Below are 26,834 nucleotides of genomic sequence, written 5' to 3'. Positions count from 1 at the left end.
CCAGCCCAGAGAGCGAACTTGCACCTGCACCAATCCAGCAATCCCAGCACCAGGTCTAGCAAGCCTGCTCCACGTCGGGTCCGCCATCCATCTCTGTTCTGTGTGCCCTGCGCCAGTTCCCAGTTTCTAAGATCTTGTCTCTTGACCTCCACGAAACTTCACCTTTCGCCCAATTGAGCCTTCAACTCCTTCTACACTCGAGCCCGCCCGTCCCTTCACTCGGTTCTAGCGCTCTGCATCGATCGGCCCAATTCCACGATTTACCGGCTGCATGTTTTTCTCACGGCCTCTACTGTCTTAGATCCCTTACTACCCTCTCTAGCTTCCATTCCCGCAAGAGACCGCAACCGGATACGACTGCATTGCTGCCAAAGCTTCGGTGGAGATTGCCCTGCCCTCTCGCCAGCTTCGATTCCAAATCCCTGGACCCTTCTGGACTCGACACCTTCCGACGATTGTACCTTTCTTTTCCACTGAACGACGAAAAATTCCTATCAAGCGGGCCGTTGCTCCGTCTTGCAACTTCGAGAACCAAGTCTAGGCCTTCGAGATCGACCGGTCCTCCTAAAACTCCAAATCTTCCATCGTCACCCGTCCCCAAGCACCGGAGACAGACACACATCCTCTCGACGACTGCTTCCCCCCTCCCTCGGCGCCCATCATGCCCGAACCTGACAGCGTTGCCGCCCAAGGCGGCGGCAGCAACTCCAGCGATTTTGTGAGTCCATGGCCTGACGACTTCGTCTCTGATTTTGGTGCGATCCACCATGCTAACTTCCTGCGCGCAGGTTCGCAAACTCTACAAGTCCGGCTACCCCTTCGACGCGCACCAATATTGACCCGTGGCTGACATGTGTAACAGAATGTTGGAAGATCCGGCCTATTCGAATATTGTGAGATGGGGAAACGAAGGCGACACATTTGTCATTCTGGAGGTGCGCGGCAGTCGTACGCAGGGATGGAGGGCAACAATAGGCTAACCTGCTTGTAGACCGACAAATTCACCAACGACATCTTGCCGAAACATTTCAAGCACAGCAACTTCTCTAGCTTTGTCCGACAGCTGAACAAGTACGACTTCCATAAGCTGCGGCGCAACGATGAGAACAACGAGTCGCCATACGGCAAGCAGGTAGGGAGCACGACACATCACGCGGTCCTTGAAGCTAAACTCATTTCCAGGCCTGGGAATTCAAACACTCGGCCTTCCGGGCTGACAGGAAAGATAACCTGGACAATATCAGACGAAAGGCTCCCGCACAAAGAAAGACGCAGCAGACGGAAGACCAGTTCACAACTAACCAATCCATCAACTTGCTCCAGGAGACCCTGTTCGCGCAACAGCAGCAAGTGCAGGCGCTGCAAGAACAGGTCATTGATATACAACGCACCAATAAGACCCTTCTCGCTGATGTCACCGCCATGCACAAAATAATTGATGCTCAGAGGCAGGCGCAACACGAGCTGCTCAACTACATGGGGCATGCTGACGACAGGATGAGAGGCGCCCGTTACCAAAACCCGCATATGAATGGCGGCGGTGTCGACGAGCATGCCCCTGAGTTGCGACGAGCAAGGGAACTTCTCTCCAGTGTGCAGACGAACCCTGCAATAAACCAAGAGCTTGAAAGACTCAACGGCATGTACGCGCAGAGCTCTCCGCCAGACTCCGCCTCTGGCCTCATGTTCCAGGCTGGCTCTGCCGGCATGCCGCCCATGATGGCCGCTGAGCACCTGAACATGCGTCATCTTGTCTATCCTGTGGGCGAGAATGTAGGCATCGATCCGCTGTCCCAAGACCACTTCAACAATATCCCTTACACTCTGAACTCCTTGCCAATGAATGAGTTCCAGAACCCGGTTGTCAAGCCTGAGCCCGGCCCGGCCACACCAGCTCCAGCCGCCGTCGCACCCCCGCGCCCGCCTTCGAACGACAAGGGACTTTGGGGACGCAAGAAGCCGAGGGTGTACCTCGTCGAAGACGACCGGACGTGTTCGAGAATCGGTTCCAAGTTTTTGACGCAGATGGAGTGTATCGTCGAGATTGCTGTACGTTGAGATTGCAGATGATTTGCTCTGTAGAGGTATGAAGTGCCAGCAGCTGACAACCGTCTAGGAAAACGGCATCGACGCCGTCAACAAGTGTAAGGAGGTGCCATCCGGGCATTACGACCTCATCTTCATGGATATCGTCATGCCTCAGATGGACGGCGTGTCTGCGACACAGCTGATCCGTGAGGTGCACCCTGATGTTCCTGTCGTCGCCATGACCTCCAATATTCGCCCTGAAGACATTAGCCACTACTTCAACTGGAGTAAGTTTTCTTGACAGAATGTAGTGAAGCAAGCATTGACGTTTTCCCAGGCCTGAATGATGTTCTGGCGAAACCCTTCACCAAAGATGGCATGTTGCGAATCCTCCGCAAGCATGTGGCACACCTTCTCAAGGATGCGCCTCAGGACGATCTTGCTGTTGGGCATGGGGCTGCTCAGCTGCACGCCGCCAACATGAGCGTGCCTGCAATGAACCCCGGTGTTAAGTTCGACTCGACTCCTAGTCAATCGCCAGCGACAACTACTTCCTGGCACTCGCCTGGTCAGATTCACCAGCCATCACCCAACGTCACCAATATTGAGACTGGTTACCCACTAGGCAACACTGCGCAAATGGTGATAACTCCAACATCTGCGCAACGCCCAAACTTCCAAAACATGCCTCCAGGCATGCAGCAAATGCGAGTACCAGACCATATGGATGATCGCCCGGAAAAGAGGCAAAGGCTGTACGGTCCACAGGGTGGATACGCCTAATATACCACAACTGTTAAAACATCAAACTGCGGTCCCCCCCAAGTTCGCGCCAGCACAATCGTCGCTGTCGCTAATTGGGGTCGGACGGCTTGATCCATTTCCACCACACATGGGACTCTGACTGTGTCGAGTAGACGGTCGACAGGTCAAGGTTCTCGGAGGTTCTTTCCAGATTACTATACCCAAAGGGTCGGCAGTAGTGCAGAGCGACAAAGCGATGAACTGTAAGAGGAGGAAGTAGAGTTGGCGCATGATACCAAAAGTTCGTCGAGAATGATGGCGACTGACGATGTCCACCGACAGGGCATGTCGCCTGTCGACTCTGGCATGGATGATGACCAGATATCATGGCCAATGAGGCACAGAAGCCTTTGCGGCCAACAGGCTCAGTGATCGGCGTTGGGAGGGAAGTTTTTGGTTCGCGGTTTAGAACCTGTAAGGGATGCGTACGGCGAATTTGGAAAACCATATGCTGCCATCTAGGAAGAGGATCAACTCCTGGTCACGAATATATACATACCTACCTTCGCTGCGTACGAAAACTTGCTCGTTAGATGACCCGATGTGGACCACAGCAGGATGCGATGCTTTTGATGTGGACATACGGGTTGGTCAGCGGGACGCCCGGACGTAGGTTCGCCAGTGGTTCGCCAGTGATTCCCTGCCCTCCCGGCCAGCTTCCCGGGGCATAGATAAAGGCGCAGCAGAGCGAGGGAGTCAGAGGGATGCACCACCTGCAGCTGAGTATCCGTAGGTACCCTTCTGAGCTGTCGTAAGCCTCTCCAGTGTTCTTTCCAGTCCTCCACCCAGCATGTGCTCTGCAAGGCCCGGGGTTGTCATACAGATCTCGGGTGACCCAGGACCCTGAACCCTTGCGGGTAGACGCGCAGTTGCAGGACAACACGCAGCGCCGCAGCATAGCAAAACCGTACGGGTGGTGACTGAGTGCCAATGGGCAGCGGCTTGGAAGGGAAAGGGGCCTGGATGGGTCCGTAATGTTTGGTGTGTGTAGCGTTGAGGCCTGGGACCCCCCGCACTCACGAGCGGTCGATTGCGGTCTGGACCACGGCAGTGTGGCGCCCGGTGGTCTGATGTGGCCGGGGTCCCTGCCAAGGCGGTCCGGAAGGGCCTAGAACTCTGGGATTCACCTCAACGGTACCACGCGCGTGTGAGTTTGTCGTTTTCTGATTTCCCTCGGGGATTTTCGTCCGAAGGGACCTTGCTGCTGTGCTGCGCCCCGCGGGAAGGAGAGATTTGGTCCCACAGAGGATGCTCGTCTGCTACCATTCGGAAGTCGGGGCGAGCGGCAACGTGTTTCTGAGGGCGGGATTTTCGTAGGGCTACCGTTTTGTACCGCGAGTAAGGTTCCATCGATGGGATTCGCGCATGGAGGGTGTGGAGTTTTTGAGTTGAGATGTGAGAAATCTGTTGATGTCATGGAACAGATCTCACGTCTGTGCAAAGCAGGCAGACTCGTCTGGGGAAAAAGATGGGAGAGAGGAAGGCCTGAAGGGTGTTCGTCTGCGTCCGTCTGATGTGGGGGAGGTCTGCAGAGTTTAAGGCAACATCGGCCGGAATTGGGACGAGGAAAGCCAAGGCGCATGGGCCAGGCTCCTCTAGCCAAACGTCCTTGCAGCACAAGCGAAGCCCGTTTGAGGGCTACGATGGGCTGGACCCTTGAAGTCAGGCGGTTGCTGCGTAAGTGGTTGGCGATTGGTGGTCTTGGCATGTTGTGTTAGTGGATGGATGCTGGATGCATATGGGGGCTGATGGGACGAGATGGGACTTACATGTCAAGACAGTCATCGCCATTCGGGTCTAGTCCCAGTGACTGTGGCCAGCGGAGATGAGGGAGGGCAGCGGTCAGGATTGTGTGACTGCTCGTGACTGGTTCCTCTGAAGTGAGGTTTACGATGGCAGCGGACAGTATCGACTTCTTGGGCAAGATACCGGTACGGAGTACTTGGGAGCCCAGGGAAGTCGTTCAACAAGATCCCATCACGGATGATGCCGCTGGTGTTTTAGACATCTCAATGAAAGTCGACGGAGATGTAGCACGTAGGTACTGTTCCTGTGTCCAGGCCCTGCTTCTGTCGGGGTCTGAGACTCGATGTAGGAGACTTGTCGCTATTGCTCAGAAAAGTTCGACAGAGATGACCCTATCGACGTTTTGTGCGTGCCTGGTGAACAATAAAGCGCTCGGAAGAAGCCATGTTGGCTAGTGACGGGCGAGGCTCTTCGATAACACCACCGACGTAGCTTGCATGCCTGCCGTGGAAAGGGTCTGGTCCATTTAGACCCTTGTCGTCCAAATTCCGGAGGCCATGGGGGTCATCTGCGACTGTTGATGGGAAGCTCTGGGCGTTCGTCCGGCGATCGAGAAGGGCAGCTCAACTTTTCGAGGGAGACGGAAGTGGTCAAGTTGTTGCTCATCGTGCGAGGCGAGGGGCTGGGTCGTCGTCGTAAATGAGGGCAACGAACAGTTCGGAAGCGACGGAGCTGGTGGGTGTGATTGTGTCGGAGGCAAACGAGGAAAGTCGAGATGAGTCTGTGGGAAGAGAAGTGGTCTGCTTTTTTCCACTCTAGGCTGTTGGCTAAGAGGTCCTGCCTAAAGGGTGAAAGATGACTGGCTGGTGCTGGCCGTGGGCTGGGTCTAGATTCGGATCATTGGGGGGGCTTCATGCGAGATGGTCGCAACTACCCGCGTCGGCAAGTCACACTGCACCTGGCAAAGAAGGAAGGGGTAATGGGGATTGAAATACCCATTTCCCTCGTTGAGTGCCTCTTTCTTTCTTCATGCATCCCAAACAAGCGATCCGACGTTGGATAGGCTTCTCCGAAAGCGAACACGTATGTGTGTCGGCATGGGCAATTGACCGAAATAACGTGAAGAAGGATGGGATTCTCGGAAGCGAAGATCTCGATCTGGAAGTCCGGTCTCCATTCTTCGGATGATGTGATGATTGATTAGGATGGGAAAGCTTGGGACGGCCGAACACACCACGCGGGACGAAAGGCTTTCTTTTTGCACTTTGAGGGTGTGCCAAAGATATTCGGAAGCGAGCAAGGGCGCAAAGAAGGGTCTCGGCCCGAGACCCCCCATTCATTCAATTCCCATATTTGCTCGGTGCTTGCTGTTTTCTTTGCCATCCATCATCTTTCTTCCCGTGATGGAGGGTGGATGGTTATCAGCCGATCGTCCTGGCCCTTGCCTCATCCCGTCGTCCATACCATGCCTACGAGCTGAAATGTCTTCACCGGCCCCTACCTGCCCCAGTCCCCTCATCCCGCGCGGAATCCCAGCATCCTGGAAAGATGTGACCGAACCGACGATCACTCATGTCTCGACACATGGCTAGCTGAACGGGGGCCCCGAAGCGCAAGGCCAGCCGAGAGGGGAATCTGCCCAACTTTCTCCCGTCTCCCTTTGCCCGTTGGCTCCCAATGAGCGGTCCGTACCCACCACACACGTGCGATATGGGTATCTCTGATGTAAAAGCGACATCTGTGGATGAGGAAAAAGAAAGGAGGATGCGGTAGACAGGAGAAGACGTGCTTTGGGTTGGGATGGACGACATTGGCGGGAATGGTAGGTTTTGGTGCTTTGCGAGCGAGACACGGGCGACGGTGTTTGCTTTTTCGCCCTTTTCTGGTCACATAGGCCTGGAACGTTCGTGTAACATCGCGAGAGATGCAGTGATAGGGTTTGTGCTATCTTGGCTACATATTTGCTCCTTGGTGTTCTTGGTGATTTCTGGTAAGGGGGCATTTGAGGCATTGAAGAATTGCGTGATGTTTGTGGTCAGATTACGCGTACATACGTCTCACTGAATCGGCCTCGCATCCTCTTTTCCCTGAGTCGGTGAGCTTGTGGTGTTCTTCCAGGTGGTGGGCTTCAAGAGAGCCCTCAGACAAGTCACAGGTATCACCGTCTTGAACAAGCTCACCGAGTTCTCCAGGCGAGTCTCAGACATCATCAGGCGACGCCCTTTTCAAAACTCGGTAATTGGTCATGGATTTCTTTGCCCCTCCCCCCTTCACACCTCTCAGCCCGAGCATGCCATTTTAAAAAGCGCCTTCGACCGTTGCGTCTGGTGGTTTGGTAATCATGCGATGGCGTTGATTCTTTCAGCGTTGGAAAGACATTTCGAGGGGCATGTTTTCGGCACACAGAAGCCCAAGCAGGAAAGCCCGACACTATCCCTTCCAGCAGTGATTGGGTCGGACTTCGTATAACGGGACAAGTCCCAAATTTCCCCCGTCACTGTGCGTGCGGCTGAAGACTTGTTAAGGGGGGCTGGCTATTGCGAGTCAACGGTCCTCGCATCTGCCTGTGAGTGAAGAGCTAGTGCGGTCGGTGGTAGGAGGATAGGACGTTTTACTCCGCGATCTTGGCATCAAAGTAGGCAGGGGCCATGAAATTAAGCATAATTGCACTGATACGATCTAATATCTATGTCTGATAATGGTTTACGTGGTAGCGATGAACCTTTTCTAAGGTGAGTTGATAACAGTTCATGTCATACCTTATGATCGAGGCTTCTCCTCGGTCACGAGCGAAGCGGGATATCAATTCACGATCAATCGTTCTACCCATACTTACAATCCGGAGCGACTTACACACTTTCGACGAATCACGCCATTTTACACCCATCCAAATACCCACTGCCCATTGGCCAATGACGACGAAGATTCGTAATCCCTGGCACTTTAGGTCGAAGCACCTTGTGATATTCCTACTTACGGGGTGCCAACTGTACGCGTGCTTCGGATAGGGCATGGGGAAGTGGTTCAGTGAAGACCAAAAGGTGATGTCCCGTTTACCAATCATACGCCGCGGTGCTTGCTGTTTATCAGGTATCAAATACTCAGTTTCATTTCCGTGTTCTGGGGATGGATTTCGAAACGCCGCGTCAGGTGTTCACGCAGAGGTTGGTCTGTCTGTTACTGTGCGTGTACCTTGGATGTACTCTCAACACCTCAGTGCCTATTTCTCACCCGATGAATTTGCACACTAGAACGATATTCCGACCACGAGAAAGACCAAATCCATTACACAAGGACGATGTATCTAGGTATATCTCATTGCACTCTGAAAGCACGACGGAGCGCAAAAAAAGACAAGGCATGGTACTTACAAACTGCATCAATGACACCAGTTGGCTAGAGGGTCAAAATCTGGTCTATGGTCTTTACTGTCAGAAATAATGACTGCTGTTATGGACTCATTCGATACTTCACCACCATCCAACATTTACAGCGTCCTTCTAAATTCTCAGAGTGGTGGTCAAGGCTTCGACGTACGTCTCCCCCTGAAGTCCTGTAGAATGATGGTTACAATATTTCCGATGTACTTGGGAAGCCAAAGGCTTACCAGTATGTAAATGCTACCGAAACATCGTGGTGACAGAAAATAGTCAATGATATTAAACATACTCTACACGGGCTTCTCAGACCATTCAAAAACATATATTATCAATGGATATGATTGCCTCAAAGCATCGGTAGTACCTTGCGGCAACTTCCTCTAAAGCCCCCCGGGCCTCTCTCAAGATGTTACCTTATCTCGAGACCTGCAGTATGTATCATTGACATATTCCCATAGCCACTGACATCTAACGAGACGTGAACACATCAACCTTGAGAATCGGCTCGTACTTACTTATGTAGCTGCCCGGCCAATATGCATTTATCTAAATATGCAGCTGCATTTTTATTTCTCCTGTATTCGCCATGTGTCTCATGCTCTGGGCGTGTTAGGTATCCTTTATTTGCCCCTCGGCCGCCCAACCCCTTGCGTCGATCCTCGCCGCCCATCGCACGGGAAGAAGATCGCGAGATGCCTGAAGTCCTCACTTTGTCTCCCAGATGCCTATCATTCCTGTCGCGTAAGAAATTGTTGCATCGAGTTTGATTATTTTCAGCATCTCGCTTGTTGACGGAGATTTTGCCTCAGGCCTAGTCCATGAGACATGCTTGCGTTTGGTGAAGTTCGTCCTGGCTCACTTGAGTAGCCATACGATCAGAGACAAACAGTGACAGCAATCTTGATATTCAATGCTCCCATAGTAACCGCTTACTGAAGAATGAGGCCAATTTGAAAGCTCCTGAGGCCGATTGGCAGGTCTCGAGTGACAAAGAGTCGTTAGCTGTGGAAGACTTATCAGATACACTATAAGACCGGATATTGGGGATCAGGCCTTGAGGACATCGTCAATATGTCACTGATCTTCAGTAGTAGGTCACGATGAAATTTCATGAGACAATGTGGCACGAAATTCATTCCGTCACCTCTGCAGCGTCACATTCCTAACTTCAAGCCACGAATATGGCTTTTGTTCTGGCCAATACCAAATCTCAAATAGCAACACACAAGGTTTTGCCCAACCTCGTGTTTGGTTGGGAGTGTTCTTCTCGTATGATAATTCTTGCCCAATTGACTGGTCCAGGCAACGCTGGTCAATTCCTGAGCCCAGATCTACTTCGTCTGCTGCTTGCAGGGACTTTGGATTCAGGAATCTACTGGCATTTTACCACAAGCTGTGAACATTCCTCTTACAATCTAAGCGGCTGAGTAAGGGCCCGAAACATCATTGCCGTCTCCTTGGGGGCTGGCTGAAGGAACCAAATGTATGAGACCACCAGGAAGGGAGTCACCGCCGCTTCTGATACATTGTGGCAGGTAGATAGCTGGCACGTGCGACAGGCAAAAGAAATGATACGAAGCCTAGCCCACCATCTCGGGGACTCCCAACAGGCCCTCCTTCGATAGACCTTTCACTAGGTCCCGTTGCGCCCTTCGAATAATAAGAAGGGTTCGGACGCGATTGCTTGTCGCCTGCTGCGTTCCCGGCATCGTCCGCGAGGTGCTGTTCAAGATATCCGAGAATTGGTCCTTTGGTAATGCTATCTTGATGTTTGCGAAGATTGTGGGCAGTAGATTTCCAGCCTCCCTCAAGCCACCACGCTGCTGTCACCGACCGATGGGAAGGTGGCGTCATAAAGCTGGCTAAGTCAAAGGCGCAAACCATGCCACACGTGGATTTGGTCCCAAGAAGTCGGTACTTGACTTTGGTAAGCGTGGGTCAAGGTAGGAATCGCCAGAAAGAAAATCTAACGCCTTCTGAGTTGGCTTTATTTGGTGAACCGCTTGCGGCATACTTGGCCACGCACAGTCAATAAGCTGGCATTGTTTGCAAGTGCCGACCTGAAGAAAGAGCACGATCCAGACCCGTTCTTGGCATGTAAGACAGGCAGACTTCTAGAACAGCAGACGGTAATTGCTGGTAGGTGTTCAACTCTGAGCATCAAGCTTTCAATTTTTATGGACGGAACTAGGTAGGAAGGCGAGCTTTCCATGGCTACCACACGAGTATTAAAATCTCACGTTGTCTTCGCTTCAACGTTCGTTTTCTTGGCACTCCAATCCATAACTCTGACACCAAAAGTCTGAATCACGGGCAAAACCAGCACATCCTCAAGATCTTTGCCAGAATGACGCTTTCTCGCACCTCACTAGTCACTTTAGTGACCGTGATGACCTTGGCTCGATACTGCGAAGCTGGGATGCAAGTTATGCTGCCAATCATCAATATGGCCAACGTCCCAGTCACCGTCGACATGGATTTGGGGTCTAATTGCCTCCAAGATCCTAGCGATTACTCAACAGACGACCTCACCTCCTACTACGCTGCCTACAGAACGACAAGCCTCACCGACTCCTTTGGCTCTGACTTTAGCACCTACCAAGACTATTTAGACTACTACAAGAAGGTTACGCAAATTGGCGACATCGGGTCGGCTTTGGCGAACATGGATGGACAACATACCCTTGACGCCTACAACCCTGATGAGAGCCTGACCCCAAGCTTTCTCACGTTCCAAACTGAGATCGACGGTGGCCTCTTTGACGGCTGCATCGGGTCGCACTCCTCCAAGACGTTCAGCCTGGACGTCGACGGCACCAGTTACCAGATCACGCTGGAAGACCCGCCAACATCGCAATGGACCATCACCCAGGACTCACCCGGTGACCCGAACCGCATCGTCATCGGATCAGGCGGCCGCGCAAACCCACTTCTGACGGTCCTCTACGCAGTGTTGGGAGTTGAGATTCTCGCTCTTGCTGGTGCCGTCCTTGGGTCTGCCCTTGGAGGTCTGGCCCCCGCCGCTGTAGAGGGAACCATCGCCGAGATGGGAACGTCCGAAATGACCCAGATCATTGAGGACAAGCTGGCCAGTGACCCGTGGGTCATGCAATGGATGGAAAAGACGATTTTCGGAGAAGCAGAGGCGGCAGCCAAGAAGCGCGCATCCCTCGTTGCTCGACGTGGCGTTGGTGCGGGAGGCATCCTCCAGGAGTGGACGGCTGCGTACGACACATGGAATTATGATGATAGGGATGCCTGCGTAATGAGCAAAGATGTAATCGGCGAGTTGGATTGTCTCGTAGTTGGAACCTCGATTGTCATCCAGGCTGATGGTCAGCCCATGGCTATGCCTCTTCCACCTCTTGGGTCGGCTTGGTAGATGGCTCTGAAGCAGACGAAAAGGCTGTCGAGCGCCAGATACTACTATTAATATACTTTCCGATACGACTCGACCTACTGCCTACAATTATGCAAGAGATTCGCAGTATTACGAGGTTTCAAGAAAGCTCATTGACAAAAGGTCAATAAGCTCTGAACCTATCGCTTAGATGCATTCCGTACAATGATGCTTAGGAGCTCATACAAAGTGATGCAGCTTTTTGGAATATATACACCCGTTGCCGCTGACTGCCAGGTAAAAGATGGAGGCAAAGAAGTTGGTGAGCTAAGACAAAGTCTCTCCGTCTGCTTTGAAGGCACTTCCAGCAAAGCTTTCAACTGAATACTTTGTCATGAAACGAAGTTGAAAATGCAAGCCCTGCTACCTTCGAACCACATAGCAAGACCTCTACGAACTCGTGAATCTTGGGGTATCCAGCCAGGTGCTGTCTGAGCAATCTCCAAGGTACCTTGATAATATCGTGGAGGAGAAAAAGGTACGAAAATTTAGGCGTGGACATCGCGGTATCGGACAACGGAGATAGTTGCGATGCAACCATATATACCCAGCTACTTGGCCTGAACATTCCCAGCACAGGATTTGACGACCATCTTCACACCCTACCTACAACGACAAGATTACCATAAACGCCTTGACAACTATTCGAAGCCAAGATGCCTCGCAAGAGTCGCAATAAGAGGTCAGGACCCAAGCGCCTTGAACAAAAAGCGGACAACCACGACCTCGAGCCGGTGTCCCAACATCTTGCACAGGAGGCAAGCAAGAGTGAGCTCCGCTCTGATGATGCGGTGGCCGCACCACATCTCCCAAATGAGTTGAAGTGGGAAATTATTGGCTTTGCCATTGAACAGGCCAAGGCTTCAGCTAAGCCAGCTTCCTGGACATTGGAATCAACATGCCGCGAGTATATGGGCGACCCGCGTACACAACTCTTGATCGACACTTGGTCGAACCGGGAGGCAAGGAGAGTGGCCAAAGATCGTTTCAAACATTTTCTTAACATCCTTCATATCAACTCTTACTGTCGCCAGCTTGCGGAAAAGGCTCTTCGTCCTTTTAAGTTCCCGTGCCAAGGCACACCAAACCCGTTCACCTGGGTGTTGCCGCGTGTCGACACCTTCTTCTTACCCCCGGGACACTATACGGATGCGGTTTGGACCATGCTTTACGCACCGAAGGCAGAGTGTTCAAAACTCTGGGCCAAAGTCGAGAACGTCGCGTTTTGTGTGGAAGATCGCTCTGTATCGATGGAAATACGTGCCCCTCAGTTCCACGCGCTAGCCCAGTTACCGAATTTAAAGACGCTAGAACTGGATTATGAGTCTATCAAATTTGAAATCGAATTAGGGGACGAAAACATCAAAAACCAGTCGAACTATGTCCACCTTGACTATAAGAATGGAGCTAATTGGGGAATCTTTGGCGGACCTCGAACAATGAACTTCTTCAACGATTTGAAAGACAGAGATGTACGGGTAACAATAAGTGTCAAAAGTCAACGATGTCTGCTTCAGAGTCATGCGGCAGTCATCAAGGTGTGTTCGCAGGCGGTGACCTGCGATACGAATGGATGGACAATAGTCAGAAGGAAAAAGGAGAGACGTCATGGCAGAGCAAGCAAGACTGAGAGGCAACATCTCACAGGAGACACAAGCCCCCCCATTTCAGTATAGCCACTTTCTACATGTTAGAACTCTTGCGCCAAATCCAGGGCAAGCTTCATGATTTTCTGTTTCATCATGCCCGGTTGAGATTGTCCGTAGAAAGGAAGGTTAAAGCCTAACCGGATGGTTTGAACTGGGGATTTTATAGAATTTAGCTATGGTCAATGAAAAATTTCCAATAATCGAGTGTTGATGGATATCAAATCACCCAGTCATCTCTTGTGGGCTGCCTGAAACCCCGAGAGAGTTTTGGCATGTGGTCAGGCAGGTATTGGGAAGGTTGACACCTAAATGTAATTCTCGAGTGGAAGGAAGATTTGTGACGAGGAGAAAATAATCGAAAAAATTCTCCAGTCTGAAGAACATGAATTTCAATAGTGAGAACCAATGATCTAGGGGATGTACGCGCGCCATCATTGGAAGGCGCTTTGTACTGGATCGTTTTTTGTCGTCTGGGTATCTTTCTTCATCTCGTCGTTTCGTTTTCTCTGCCCATTTCGCTCAGTCATCCTCAGCAGCTTTGGCAAGTCTCTCTCGGATCATCGCAATGAATCCATCGCCATCCTTGACGTTGCCAACGGCGACCGTCTTGTCTCTTGACTTCAGCCCCTGAGTGATGGTCAGGTCAGACTTTGGAAGTCCTAGGACCTGGTGGGTTATGTTAGTACAATCTCAAATCAGAGTAATATTAACAATAGTTGTTGCAAAATAAGCTCCGATAGCCCGCCTACCTCACTAAGCAGCTTCACAACTGCCTTGTTCGCCTCGCCTTCTCGGGCCTGTGCTGAGACGCACAGCTCGACGGTCGCGTCGGTCACGGCCGTGACGCCCTCGCGAACTCGAGATGCACCCGGCTTGACGTGGCATTGCATATACAGGGTTCCAAGGGGAGACTTCTTGGTTCCTGCGACGAATCGAATCGCTGTGCTCGCCATGGTGTGAAGTGGTTAGACGACCCGAGGGACGAGGTAAAGTTTGAGTGAGGTGTTGTGGGTAAGGTTGTGGGGAAGTTGGTGGGTTTGGATGACGAGGCCTAAACTCAGGCCTCCGAAGAACGCTATTGGCGCCTGTAATTGCAAGCGAGCACCGTCAGAACTCTGAATGCATCTTGCTGCCCACTGACGAGTGTGACCCAGTTTCAGGTGCAGATAAATTAAACCGCCAACAGAGGGGGCGGTATGGAAAAAGTGATAGTTGACATAACTTTGCCGATCAATAAGCTTAACCCCAACTTCAAGTGTTGCTCTGCGATCTCTCACTACCTGACTCACTGCGTCATATTGCATCGAAGGGAATCAGAGACTTAATGTGTCTTATTCTCTATATAGTAGTGAAATGTCTGTGTTCATGATTCAATCTGGTATTTCCATCGCCGCTAGACATTTGATCCGACTTTTCCAACCTGTTTTCGCTAGTCGCTAGTAGTAAAAGAAATTCAGTGTTTACAAAGAAGCTTGCTGTTGGGACTGGCGCCCGACGCTGGGAATGTAAGTCTCCTTCTTGGGAGGAAGGGTGCGCAGCTCCTTATCCTGGAGCTTGGCGAGGCGGTTCTCAGCCATCATTCTCTTGGTAGTGATTCTCTCAGGGTAGTTCCTGAGGAACATGTTTGTGAAGTGGGTGCCGTAGTGGATGCCCTCCTTGGGGGACTGGCCGACGTCGTAGCCGGGAAGGGGCTTGGCGACGGCCTGGAAGCTGGGCTCGTGGAAGTAGGCGAAGGCGAAGCGATCACGAGTGTTCAGGCCGACCTTGTGGGGGGTGGAGGGCAGGTAGGAGTTGGTGATGTACTGCATGATGTCGCCAGGGAAGACAGTGAAGACGTTGGGGACGGGAGGGACGTAGTGCCACTTCTCATCGTCCTCCTTCATACCAGCCGCACTCTTCTCCCAGTTGGCGTAGTGCTCACCGTCATAGGGAGGGCGGATGAAGAGGCCTACAGGTCATGTTAGAATGTCGTGGCGAGATACACATCAGGTTATATAAACTTACCACCAACGTCGTCCTGAGCGGCAATAACGAGCAGACCGTAGTCAGTGTGGGAACCAATACCACGGCCCTCCTTGCCCTTGCCGTTGGTGTTGTGCGTGGGAGGGAATCTGTGACCGAGTCAGCAAATGTTCTTGGAGTAAAGTGGTACCCATCGTGGGGTGTGGCTCACCTAAGGATACGCATGTGGTGCCATCCGTCGGCAGTCAGGTTGGTCAGAGATCCGGCGGGGACGTTGAGACCGAGCTCCGTAAGCTGGAGAAGCTTCTCTCCACTTTCACCAAGGTACTCCATGTAAGTGGTCATGGGCTGCTTCATCTCGTAGTCAGGCCAAGGGGCCGGGCCGTGGCAGGGCCACTTTGCGCGGACACGGGGCTCAGCAAGGTCCAGGTCCTTCGTCACGGTGAAGATCTCAGAGTAGTCGGCAATGCCATCCGTGATCTCCTCACCGGAGGCGATGTAGCCGGCATAGCTCTGAGAGTCGACACAAGCAGCCTTCTCGGCGGGAGGCTTGGCGAAGAAAGCTTTGCTGGACGCAGTGGCCTCGTTGAAGATGGCTTGCTGCTTGTCGTTCATGGAAACTTGAAGGATACCGTCACGGCGCCAGGCATCGACGAGGGCCTTTCCCATGGCAATATCACCTTTGCTGCCGGTGACGCGTTCTGGGAGGGTGAATGTCTCGAGCTGGGCAACTGTCGCCTTGTGGCCTGGCGGCATTGTGGCGGCCATCTTTGCGAGGTTGTTGTCTTGAACTGTTGCCAAGGGGCGGGACTGAGTAAGGGCAGCCGGCTTCCGCGCCCCGCGGGCCAGCTTGCTGAGGGTCTTTGAGATGGCTGACATCTTGGATGGTTGGTCCTCAGGTATCTTCGTATGCTCTGTGGGATAAGGTAATTCTATGAATGAAGTGCTTGGTGTGTGATGCTCGAGTCGGACTACTCCTTCCCTCTCTGGTCACCAAGGTCTTTATACCCGGGGGGAGAAGCCCCAGGGCTGGCCGTGATGACCGCCAAGCGGTCTTGGGGTTACAATTCACATGCTGTAGACGCAGTGTTACTGTCTCAGGGCCTTCGGATACAGCTTTAACTTTTCTCGGAATTGACGAGGTATCTTCATTTCTTATACTCAAAGTTAAATCTCTCACGATGTTTGGCTTGAAGAGGCGGTGTTTTGGGTCTCGCCGAGATTTCAAGCGTGTAAAGACGGGCATTGTGTGCTGTACTAGGTAAAGCAGCCAACATAGAGAATCCTTTTAGACGACGATGCTTGGCTAGGTCAGGGTCAGGGGCTCAACGTGTTGTCGACGCGCGGGAGTGGAACCTAGTCGATGGAGTTGAGCAAAGGCCCACTGCATTGTTGCAACCGACCTTCCTCATGATTCGAGTCAAGAGGACTACAATTGCACAATAGCCCTTGCTGCAGTCTTACAGGAGAGTGTCCCTGCCGCGGACGGACACTTGTCGGTCATTTCAATACAAATCATCCCACCGGTACATAAGCGAATGCAAAGACGACGCTTGATGTAGACGGACATTGAAGTTGCCAGTTTGCCGTCAGCTATGGTAAAAGAGGTCTTGGCAATATCAAATACAGTCCTTCTCATTTTGAAGTCGAGCTAGTGATGTTGAGCCACAGTCATATCAACGACTCAGGGGACGAATCAAGAGTCAACAAGCAAGAACAGCAGGTGCTCAAAGCTCCAGATGCATTAAGCCGCAAGTCTTGGGAATGACTTGTCTTGGCAAGCTGGGCAGAATGTGGCAAGTGCGTCCATATTGACAACTTGCGGCGTGCCGAGATTCTGGACCCCTGGAGCACATTTCGCGGCGTCTTAGTCCGCAGTGATACTGTTGAGGTTACCAAATAGGGGGTCCACTAGTATTTAGACTTTGATACCTAATCGCTCCTAAGGGGCGCGCCCCGGTCGATACGAAAGTGTAATAAACAACTCACGACTGGGGTTGGGCAGACAAAAGCCCCAGCTCTGAGGTTTCGCGGTCGGTACCAGAAAACCGGGTTATTAATACTGTTTGCCGTCGCCAACGGCGGAAATGCTGACATTCCTTAGCTGCGAGTCATTATTCGCAACTTCAGCGAGGATGGGATGTCTGCCCAAGCTCAGACCTGGGTTCTCGAGTTCTCGAATCCAAGATGCCGCTGCCACTGACGTCCGGCAGTCTTCCCCGGACAACACCTGAGTCATTACCCGTGGGGGCCCAGAATGCGAGCCGGTTACAAAGTAATGATTCGTGAGATCCATCTTTTCACGATCCACTGCGCCGGCCCCGATGTTAGACTCGCCCCTTTAGGAAGCAAATGCGGTGGCTGCGCACGCACATTCGCATCGCCAATTTGAAATGTGGCCTTTGAAATATCCGTCGTGCGTATGGGATTGTTGAGCTGAACATTTTCCCATGGGCCACACCAACCACTAGAGACATTAAAGAGCCCTTTTACCCCAGCTTTGATATAGATGAAGTGCGAGTATTACTTCTGCTTAGGCAGAAGAAGTTCAATTGTTTCCTATGAATGTTTCACAGTTTTAGAGAATGATTGGTCACGGAAATCTGTCGAACTGTTGTACTGCTGTTGAGGTTCCAACGTGAGCAGGGGCGATGCTGGCAAACTTTAAAAGAGCCGGACACTTTTCCAGAGAACATCATTGGATCCAGCATCGAGATGGCAGGCATCAGCTTCGGACGGCATTTTCGTTTCAGATCTGACCGCGAATTTTCTTATTCGCATACGGATATTTTTCCGTTGAGTAGAAAAACTGTCAATTAACAGTAGCGACTTGGGCACTTCACACCGAGATGAGAAGTATAATTGGGAAAGATAAACAGCATGCTTGAAGCGATCCTGCTCAAGGATTCAAAACACCACAGATCGATGGTCGAAATCAAGGGTTTCTGAGGCCACCGGCATCAAATGGAAAAGGACTGCCGCACGTGGAGTAGCAACGGACCCCTACTCGTTGGAAAAGGTAGAAAATAGGGACTGCGGCCAGAATGTGCCCGGTCACCGGCCGATCCGGGCCTCCAGAACATATGAGACCCGCGAGCCGCGAAACTAGGCACCCCTACCACGAAAACCGGCACGTCATTTACCGCAATTTCCAATACGACGGATTCTGTAATTTGCGCCCCGTCTCACGGTCTCGGTTTCTCATGAGGACACTTCGTAAAAAACAAGATATTCGATAAAGCCGTCGACTTTTTTGCTTCGTAGATTTCCCTCATTTTGCGGCCAGGACACAAAACGTGTGTGGTAAGATCAGAGACGGCTAGAACCGAACCAAATCGCCGTCAAGATGAGACGGATCTCGCACCATGGGAGCAACACCTAGGGACTCCCGGGTCCAGCAGGTTTCGGAGTAGGTTTCCGTGCGAGCACTGATTCGTTGCCGCTGATGACAGCAAGTCAGTATTTACATAATTGTTCATAGAAGGCAACTAGAACGTCTGTCACGCAAAAGTGTAGTGTAGGCACTCGATCGAAAAGCGTCCGTCGGTCAACCGCCGAGGCAAGAGTCAAGAAACGCTTTCGTATCGTCGGCCAATGAGCGTGCTATGCAGCGCAACTCCGTTGCAAGAATGCAACCTTTAGACTTGCAACATCGAATGTTGCCATTGTGGATTCTGGCTGACCACCTGGCAAGCACATCATGTCTGACCCTCAGTTCGTTTGGTAGTGCTCGGCGCGGGTCGAAGATATCGCATGATTGCGGGAGCATCTGGTTCCACAAAGGACCACCGCGGGTGCCCAAGCTTACCGCCTCCTGACCGACAATGCGGACGTTTTGATGGGGTTACGGGTACGAGATTCGACTCCATTGAGTGGAGGATTACCCCAGGATATCTGGATTGGCAAGCAATCGACCGTGAGCCTCCCAAGAGACATTACTCGAGATTTTCGAGATACTGGAAGTTGATGCATTACTCAAATTCTGCAGAACGAACCACGCCTCATTGAATCTTGAGGTTGGCAATAAGATTATAGGAGGGACTCGACATGGTCTTGGACGAATCAGGATCGGGCATAGTCTTCCCAAAAGGGTTTCGATACCCGAGACATAATACCTTACAGTGGTAACAGATTTGGCCAAGCGTTCAAACATCACAGTCTTACGTACACTAGTTGCGATATCAAGGTTCGCCGTAGGGTACCAATGCACGGCAGGCGCGTCACCCTGAGTCGAGGGATTCAGAAAGCAAACGCTCACTGCATGAGATTGTCACAGGCCGAAAACCACGTTACAGTCTGGTCAGCGGTGAGCGGTGAGCGGTGAGGAGGTAGGTTTGACATCGAATAGCCCCTGAGCTGGTAAACGGCGGCTAATTCGCAGATGCACGTTTGGACTTCCACCCATCGCGTTGTTGCTCATCTTTGTCATCATATCAGAGCTCGTGGGACCGAAATCGAGGGTCCATCTGTCTCCTGACTCAGGAGGTCGGGGGATAGGAGCCCAAGCATAGCCACAAGTAGTGGAGTAGACAGAAATTATATTTCAACGCTCTAGGACGGACTCGGATTCCACGGATCGCTTAAGAAGAGGCATTTCTTGACCGGAGCGGGTAGAATGCGAGACACGCAGTCCATACTTATGCGCATGGAGGTAGACTGTGACTACTTGATGACGGCTGCGAATCCAGGCGACCCTTTCTTACGAATCCATAAGCCAGTTGCAATTTTGAATTTCCGATTTCCCGGACCGACGGTTCTACGAATGAAACCTTGATGGGTCTTGCGAATTCTACAGTAGCTAGGCTCCCAGTTAAGGCGATAAACAGGAGCTCTTGCAAGTTGGAATCACTTTGCCTACAGGACTGCCGTGGTCCCCGAGCTGAACGCTTGTCGCGAGTATCTCCTAGAAAAAAAGTCAAACTTCAGCTCTATCTTGATCGTTTTACTATCTTGCTATATAAAAAGCAAAATCAGATTGTATAATCGAAGCCCGTGCTTATATCTGTCGTGTGCAGCCACCACAGGAGCTTCTACTCTTGTCAGTCATAAGGTGCATGAGGCGCTTGAGATAGGGCGCTTGAGAACGACGCGTACATGAAAGTAAGTCCCAGCCATGTGTTCTTGTGCCAGTAACTGCGTATTTGAATGACTGGCTTCAGCTGAGCATCTTGAAAGACTGCATGATACACTAGCCTTCAGAGTTTAGATGCTACAACTTTCCGTGCCGAGATACGATGCGCCTAAGCTAAACCAGTGCGCCGGATTCATTCATAGCCACGGTACCCTGCTGTTAGATTATTCGAACGTCTCCAAGACCACATGGATCAATTTCTGCCATTCTCATCATGACTGCCGTGGAATTCTCTAACTAAGGTTTCTATGGCAAAAAGAAAGTAAATGGGTCCTCATACGGTATCATGGTGTCCAGGCGACTATTGAGTTCTAGCAAATGTGCCGTCTTATTCGGTTCTGTCGTAGCGACGAGCTTCCATGTTTGCAATGAGCTACTACTAACGAATGACGCGTAGGCTGCAATTATTCTGCTCCATGAGATGTCATAGCCACGAACCGTCCGTGTATCGAGAAATGCCCGAGCTCTCGATCGTGCCGTCGAATAAGACGAATTCGTGATTCATGGTATTTTGAAGATGGAGGTGTGCCAAGACTCGAGAAACTCTGCAAACTAGGCCTGTGCTTTACCCAGACTCGCGCGCTGCCCAAATTTCCACGTGCAACTCACGTTGCCAGGACTAGCTTCTCGAGAGACTTTCTGCCGTCCAGATCCCCGGCCACGTGCCTCCGGGCAAGCTGGCACATAGTTTTTCTGCTTGCAGGTCATGAAGCACACACACTCTAGGCGCCAGAAGTTTCCAGACAAACTCAACTTGCAGATGGAGAGTTTCGATTGGCGGATAGTATAGTCTACCCGTTGGTGTGGTGTGCTGCTCTCGCTCCTCATTGCATGGCCGGCGCCGGTATTGACGGTGAATCCGGCCCCGGGCTGCCCCACACTCGGCCGCATGGTAGATCGGGTACGTTCTGGAACGCGAGGTATTCGGACGACAGGAAATCGTAGGTTTTAGCCAAAACATTACATTTCAAGAAGTTTGGACTGGCTGAACTTACTGCAAGTAAACGGTCGGCGCCCTGCCCGAATCAGACCAAATCTTGCAGCTGTTGTATGAATGGATTCCATTATTCAACTTTTGGGTGATTACGCCCGCTCACATTTCCTAATAATCAGTCTGAGAAGAAGGGCTTTCCCAATGATTCGCGCGCGCTCTGAGGTATGATACCCAAAGGCAGCTCCGAGTTTCACCTCAGAAACGTATTCAAGCAAAGATCGCATTGAGTATGTCACTACAAAAAGCCCAAGGGGACTTTTGCTCAAGCCAGTAGCGTACTGCCTTTCCTACACGCCATCCTCATAAGTTGCGTTCAATGGTTCGCCTCCTAATAGTGGCCTGCCGAGCACAGATTCCATCAACAACAAAGCTGAGGGCACCAACAATGTGACAGGGGTTGCTAACGAAACTTGTCTTATTGTATTTCTTATCAAGACCAGAATTTTGAAAGGAACTCTCGATGCAACGGGTAATTTGCGGGCAGTATAATCACAACATCTCTGCCGATATTGCCGGCATGCATGAAATACGGTACATTATGCTTATTATGTTTCGTAGCCACTTCAATTGATGGTGTTTGTTTGATATCCAACGACTGGTGGAGTCTATGCTGTTTATGAAGTCATAAATGCGCAACCTTGTGTGATGTGTGCCGAGTCGCCGACGTTGGCTTTGCGCTGCGTGTGTTATGTGGTGTTCGTGTGTCTGAATTTTATGCACAGGGTTCTCTTGCTTCGTAACAAAAGTTTCATTCAATCCTCACAACCTCCGACCATCGGCATCTTCTCCTTCGAGGACCGCAATCCAATTTTCCAGCCTCTCTTCAATGAACCATTCCAAGTTCCACAGCTCCTCAAAATGTGAACCTTTGTGGCCATAGTGCAGGTGAATTTGCGCGCCCACCACTTCTTCTTTTTCATCGGACGTAGTCAAAATGGCTTGAACATCTTCGACTCGGTAAGTCTCATCGTCGAAACTCTCTTCTCTATGACTCCGTCATTAACTGTATAACATAGCCATGAATCGGTGCGCCGTGTTTCTTGGCGGGCGCAGGACAGTCGCAGTTATTCAATCTTTGGAGGGCGAGGCATTCGACTCTAGCTGGTTGGATGAGCTGCGCAATTTCGTCGACACGAGTTGCATCGCCAGTCAAAACCCAGGCCAGCAGAGGTTGAGCACAGGTGGGCCCGTAAATAAAGACCTGCTTCGACGATGTCTTCATTATTTCTTCGTTACGGAATGGGATGCCTGAATCCTTTGATTGCGTAGGCTGCTCGAGATCTTTGGCTTGTCCGCGTCGATTGCCGCAGAGTGAGGTAAGGATCACCTGTTGCCCTTCAGTCAGTGTGACCGCAGGCGATGTGATTGTTCCAAATCAATGTTGCTGCTTTTTTCAGACCGAATTGAATCCCTCCGAAAAGCTTTTCAAATTTGTGGCAAAGTTCGCTTGCAAAGTTTTGTAACAAGAGTCCAAACTGGACGGGACGCAAAGCTCCCTGGAGTCACACAGGTAGCACATATATGTACTATCACCAGAATCCATTCTACTCAAAGCTCAGGCTATGGGCATGCAAAGCGATAAGCTTCTGGGCAGATAAAAAGTGAAATGGTCGAGCCCGACGGATTAAATGTCTTGCTCATGTTAGCGTGAATATGGCACATAATGAACAGCAAATAGTCTTCTTCTTGCTTCTCGTTTCAAAGATAAAGACAAATGAAATATAGACAAGCCATAGTAGGATTCGGCAATAATAGAATACGCTGATCACATCGATATGTCAAATGTGATAATCCAAAAGATTTTGGTATTACCAGCATTCTCGGACGCTTTGCTTCGAATGTGGCTACGATTTTCGACGTTAGGCGCTTCTAGAAGATTATCAAACAAACCCAACGTTGGTCTGCATGGATCCTTCAGAGTGAAAGCGAAAACACCGCGCAGCGCCTCGTCCACAAAAATGCCGCCACCCATGGACTCACAATGCAGTACAAATATTAAGATATGGAAGATTGGCACACGATATCATGAGATATACTTACTTATGTGCAATTCAGGGCGAAAGCTCTCTTCAGTTTCGACTCGGACCAGCTACTACTATCATTGATTACTGTTCCTTTGAATGCGTTCAAACGCATCAGCTGTTGAGCCTGCCTCCAACGAGCAACCGCCCTTCAGGTACGAGTGGTTAGATTCATGCATACCCGACTGACCTAAAACTTTGGCGCTGAATCATTGCCCAAAGCACGCCATTGGCCAGGTCTACAGCGAGTATGGAAGTTCAGCGGGTCTTCGCACATTGTCATCACGATAGCCAGCCATGGCAGTCCATAGAGAGTCATGGTAATCGGCCGAGACTTATGGATAGCCAATTGTCCCATGAGGATGTCTGCAGAGTCTCCAACATTGGAATCAACCGTGGCTTGCATTGTGTGGCCCGATGCTTCTTACGATTATTCCTGATTCGTTGGCGTGCTGGTGTACAGGAAACATGTAAATGTGGTATGGCAACACAGCGCAGGACATTGACGAAGGTTGCGGGCTGCGAAGGTCTTTCAATCTTTCTCTCGATGAACGTCATCTTAGGCCCCGCCATCATGGGCGCAGACGTGTAAGTTTCGCATATGGATGACTATTATCGTGGGCAACCGAGACCGAATACCTCGCAAGGGCTCGTAACAAGGCTTCTGATGAACTAATGTCGTTCTATGGAGCGTTCCGAATGGAGCTCAGAGGGGAAGTTGAAGTTATAAAAGCCCCTGAAATACCTATGGAAAATGGCAAAACCTATCGCTTGCATTGCAAATGAGCGGGTGATCTCCTTACGACTGAGCCAAACGAAATCGATCAATCAACCCGTCTACCTGAGACGGAAGCACCGGGAGGGCTCGTGCTTGACAGGTCAAGCTTTTTGTTTGGAAAATCATCTTGGCTTCGCTGCGTAATGGTTCCCTAGACATGATTCAGTCAGCGTTATTTAGGAAAGGTTCATCCTGGCGAGTCAGCCAACCGCAACGCAAACCGAGCCTACAGCAATTTCCGACTTAGGGGAAACACCATTTTATACTTTTTCTCTATATTGAATCCCCACACTCAGCGGCCATGCTCAACTCACCAGCTGCAGACATTGAATGATGCGATCTTCGCCTTGGCCGCTGACTTGGCAAAGCCTCGTGCCGCACTGCCGCGTGTCTAACCCCAACGATCCACTGCTTGGCTCTCCGGCCAATCTCCTTGGCGATTCCCAGTGATTGCGATGGGCTGACGGGCAACCCAACTTCAATCCGTTCCCAAGGTGCCGGATTGTGGGCAAGGGGGGCGAAACTCACGCGGCCCCGCCGCCGGGTGCCATCACATCGTCAAGACAAGAATAGGCACTCTGTTATTGAGGTTGGGGCAGCCTTAAGATGCGACCATCCCGCTCCCGTCCCGTTGGATCGATCTTAGTCCTCAGCGTCTTCAACGCATCTCTGTCATTCGTTCACTATACTAATCAGACCGTCTCAATCTCTGTTTGAGCTACCACATTCTTTTGATACATAATCTCACTCTAATAATGTTGTTCAAGTCCGTTGGCCTGGCCTCTTTGGCCGCTCTGGCCGCTGACGCTGCTTGCGCCAGCGCCACGAGCTCTCCTCGTTATGTCATGTACTACGACCAGTAAGGCTCACCATCAATACGTCCAGCTGTAAGAATAATGTGCTAACAAGCCCTCAAAGGTACCACACCTCCGGCATTCCCGACAAGTCTGTCACGTCTGGCATCACCCACGTCATCACTGCTTTCGCCAACTCTTCTCTTTTCGCCTCCGAGCCCGCCGGCGAGTACAAGCCCTTCAAGAACCTGACCGATATCCGCCCTCTCTTCGACAACGGCACCAAGGTGTGCATGGCTATCGGTGGCTGGGGTGATACCGATGGCTTCAGCCTGGGCGCCTCTACGAACGAGAGCCGCAACAAGTACGCCAAGAATGTTGCCGCTGCTGCCCTCAACCTTGGATACGACTGTGTTGGTGAGTTGGCTGTTTTTTTCTTTCGTAGACGTCTAGTTGAACATAACTAACAATTAACACAGATGTCGACTGGGAGTACCCCGGTGGCAACGGCGCCGATTACAAGCAGAAGCCCAATGGCAACAAGACGGCTGAGATCAACACCTTCCCCCTGCTCCTGTCTGCCATCAAGACTCAGCTCAAGCACCACAAGATGGAGCTCTCCGTAACTGCCCCCGGTCTCAAGCGCGACATGATTGCTTTCACCGCCAAGACCATCCCTAAGATCAACGCTGCTGTCGACCACTTCACCGTGAGTAACCAGCACGACTTGAGGGAAGTTTCATGCTAACAACATCAGGTCATGACCTACGACTTGATGAACCGCCGTGACAACACTACCCGCCACCACACCGATGTCAAGGGCTCTCTTGAGTCCGTCGACACCTACATCTCTCTTGGCATTGACGCTGCCAAGGTCAACCTTGGTTTCGCCCTGTACGCCAAGTGGTTCACCACCGCCACTGGTGCCAACTGCACTTCTCCCATCGGCTGCCCTACCGTCCTGCTCGAGGCCGCTGACGGAACTGACACCGGCAACTCTGGTGCTGTCACCTTCGAGACTGCCAACTTCCAGGAGGCTCCCACCAACCTGACCACGTCTACCGACTCTTCTTGCGGCGCCGGTACCTTCTTCAAGTGTCCCACCGGAAGCTGCTGCAGCCAGTACGGCTTCTGGTAAGTCTAATCACCTATATTCATGGGAGGAATCTCAACTAACATCACTCCAGCGGTACTACTGCTGCCCACTGCGGTAACGGCTGCCAGTCCGACTACGGTATCTGCAACGGCACCTCCACCCTCAGCTCTTTCAAGACCGCCATGGCCAACGGCTACACCGACGAGGTCAACGGCGGCCAGTGGTACTGGGACCCCGCCGGACCGTTCTTCTGGACTTGGGACACCCCTGCTCTTGTCACCCGCAAGTTCAACGACATCGTCAAGGCGCGCGGCCTCGGTGGTGTTGCTGCTTGGAGCTTGGGCGAGGACTCTTACGACTTCAGCCTCCTCAAGGCCATCCAGGCTGGCGTCAGGGCTATGGTCTAGAGAGTACGGTAGCAGAATTTAGTGTAGACTGTTCATAGCGTCTTGTGCTCGAGCGATCTTGACCTCATTTGAGAGTTTCACCCATTGGACTGATCTTAATTATACCACATCTTCGATCAGCCACATGACTTTTGTCCCCGACGCAACTTGCAACAAAGTGACACGTCTATGTTCTGGACGACGTTGACATAAGGGCTTCGCTCAACTGCAGGTCAGTTAGTTAGTCATGAATCACTTTCTGCCTTTTTAAAGCAAGAAGCAAGGTGACGTACACGACGTGGTGATGACCGATCAGACTGATTGCAGGAGGAAGTAACATCAGACGCATACAGCTCCGAGTATGTTTGAAATGCACAACACAACGCACATGGAGCTTACACAATGCGCACTGGTCGCATGCACGCCGAAGATCCGATGCGCGGGGCGCGCTGCAGCGTGTTCAGATGTCTGGAGGGCTTCCCACAACCCACGAGTTTCACCACGGACACATTGTGCCAGAGCTCAAGAATTCTGAGTTGAAATATTTGTTTCTTGAACTATCAAAGTTTTAGAGAATTAATTACTAGTCCTGTCAAATCCAAAATTCAACATAACTCCAACCATCTATTTATTCATGTCATTCAGCCATATCGTCAGAGCCTATT

General features: G+C 51.3%; 5 protein-coding genes across 5 annotated transcripts; 3 read left to right on the top strand and 2 right to left on the bottom strand.

The window, feature by feature from the left end:
• Positions 1–661: 661 nt before the first annotated feature.
• On the top strand, positions 662–2,811 carry COL26b_010333 (uncharacterized protein; the record flags this gene model as incomplete). Its single annotated transcript, XM_053183039.1, has 5 exons — positions 662–718; positions 992–1,132; positions 1,183–2,049; positions 2,117–2,315; positions 2,366–2,811. The coding sequence occupies 5 exons, from the start codon at positions 662–664 to the stop codon at positions 2,809–2,811; spliced, it is 1,710 nt and encodes a 569-aa protein (XP_053033025.1).
• A 7,593-nt stretch (positions 2,812–10,404) lies between these two features.
• On the top strand, positions 10,405–11,340 carry COL26b_010332 (uncharacterized protein; the record flags this gene model as incomplete). Its single annotated transcript, XM_053183038.1, has 1 exon — positions 10,405–11,340. One exon carries the CDS (start codon positions 10,405–10,407, stop codon positions 11,338–11,340), a length of 936 nt encoding a protein of 311 aa, XP_053033024.1.
• Positions 11,341–13,526: 2,186 nt separating this feature from the next.
• Positions 13,527–13,960, bottom strand: COL26b_010331 (uncharacterized protein; the record flags this gene model as incomplete). Its single annotated transcript, XM_053183037.1, has 2 exons — positions 13,527–13,673; positions 13,757–13,960. The coding sequence occupies 2 exons, from the start codon at positions 13,958–13,960 to the stop codon at positions 13,527–13,529; spliced, it is 351 nt and encodes a 116-aa protein (XP_053033023.1).
• Positions 13,961–14,467: 507 nt separating this feature from the next.
• COL26b_010330 (uncharacterized protein) lies at positions 14,468–15,848 on the bottom strand (the record flags this gene model as incomplete). Its single annotated transcript, XM_053183036.1, has 3 exons — positions 14,468–14,955; positions 15,012–15,118; positions 15,181–15,848. 3 exons carry the CDS (start codon positions 15,846–15,848, stop codon positions 14,468–14,470), a joined length of 1,263 nt encoding a protein of 420 aa, XP_053033022.1.
• An 8,800-nt stretch (positions 15,849–24,648) lies between these two features.
• COL26b_010329 (uncharacterized protein) lies at positions 24,649–26,190 on the top strand (the record flags this gene model as incomplete). Its single annotated transcript, XM_053183035.1, has 5 exons — positions 24,649–24,752; positions 24,812–25,104; positions 25,167–25,396; positions 25,445–25,821; positions 25,875–26,190. 5 exons carry the CDS (start codon positions 24,649–24,651, stop codon positions 26,188–26,190), a joined length of 1,320 nt encoding a protein of 439 aa, XP_053033021.1.
• Between the last annotated feature and the right edge of the window lie 644 nt (positions 26,191–26,834).

The sequence above is a fragment of the Colletotrichum chrysophilum genome (genome assembly GCF_026319265.1).
Source record: "Colletotrichum chrysophilum strain AFK26 chromosome Unknown scaffold_109, whole genome shotgun sequence".
NCBI classification, from domain to species: Eukaryota; Fungi; Ascomycota; class Sordariomycetes; order Glomerellales; family Glomerellaceae; genus Colletotrichum; species Colletotrichum chrysophilum.
Note: the sequence above shows the minus strand (reverse complement) of the source record. Positions and strands in the feature narration are given on the sequence as shown.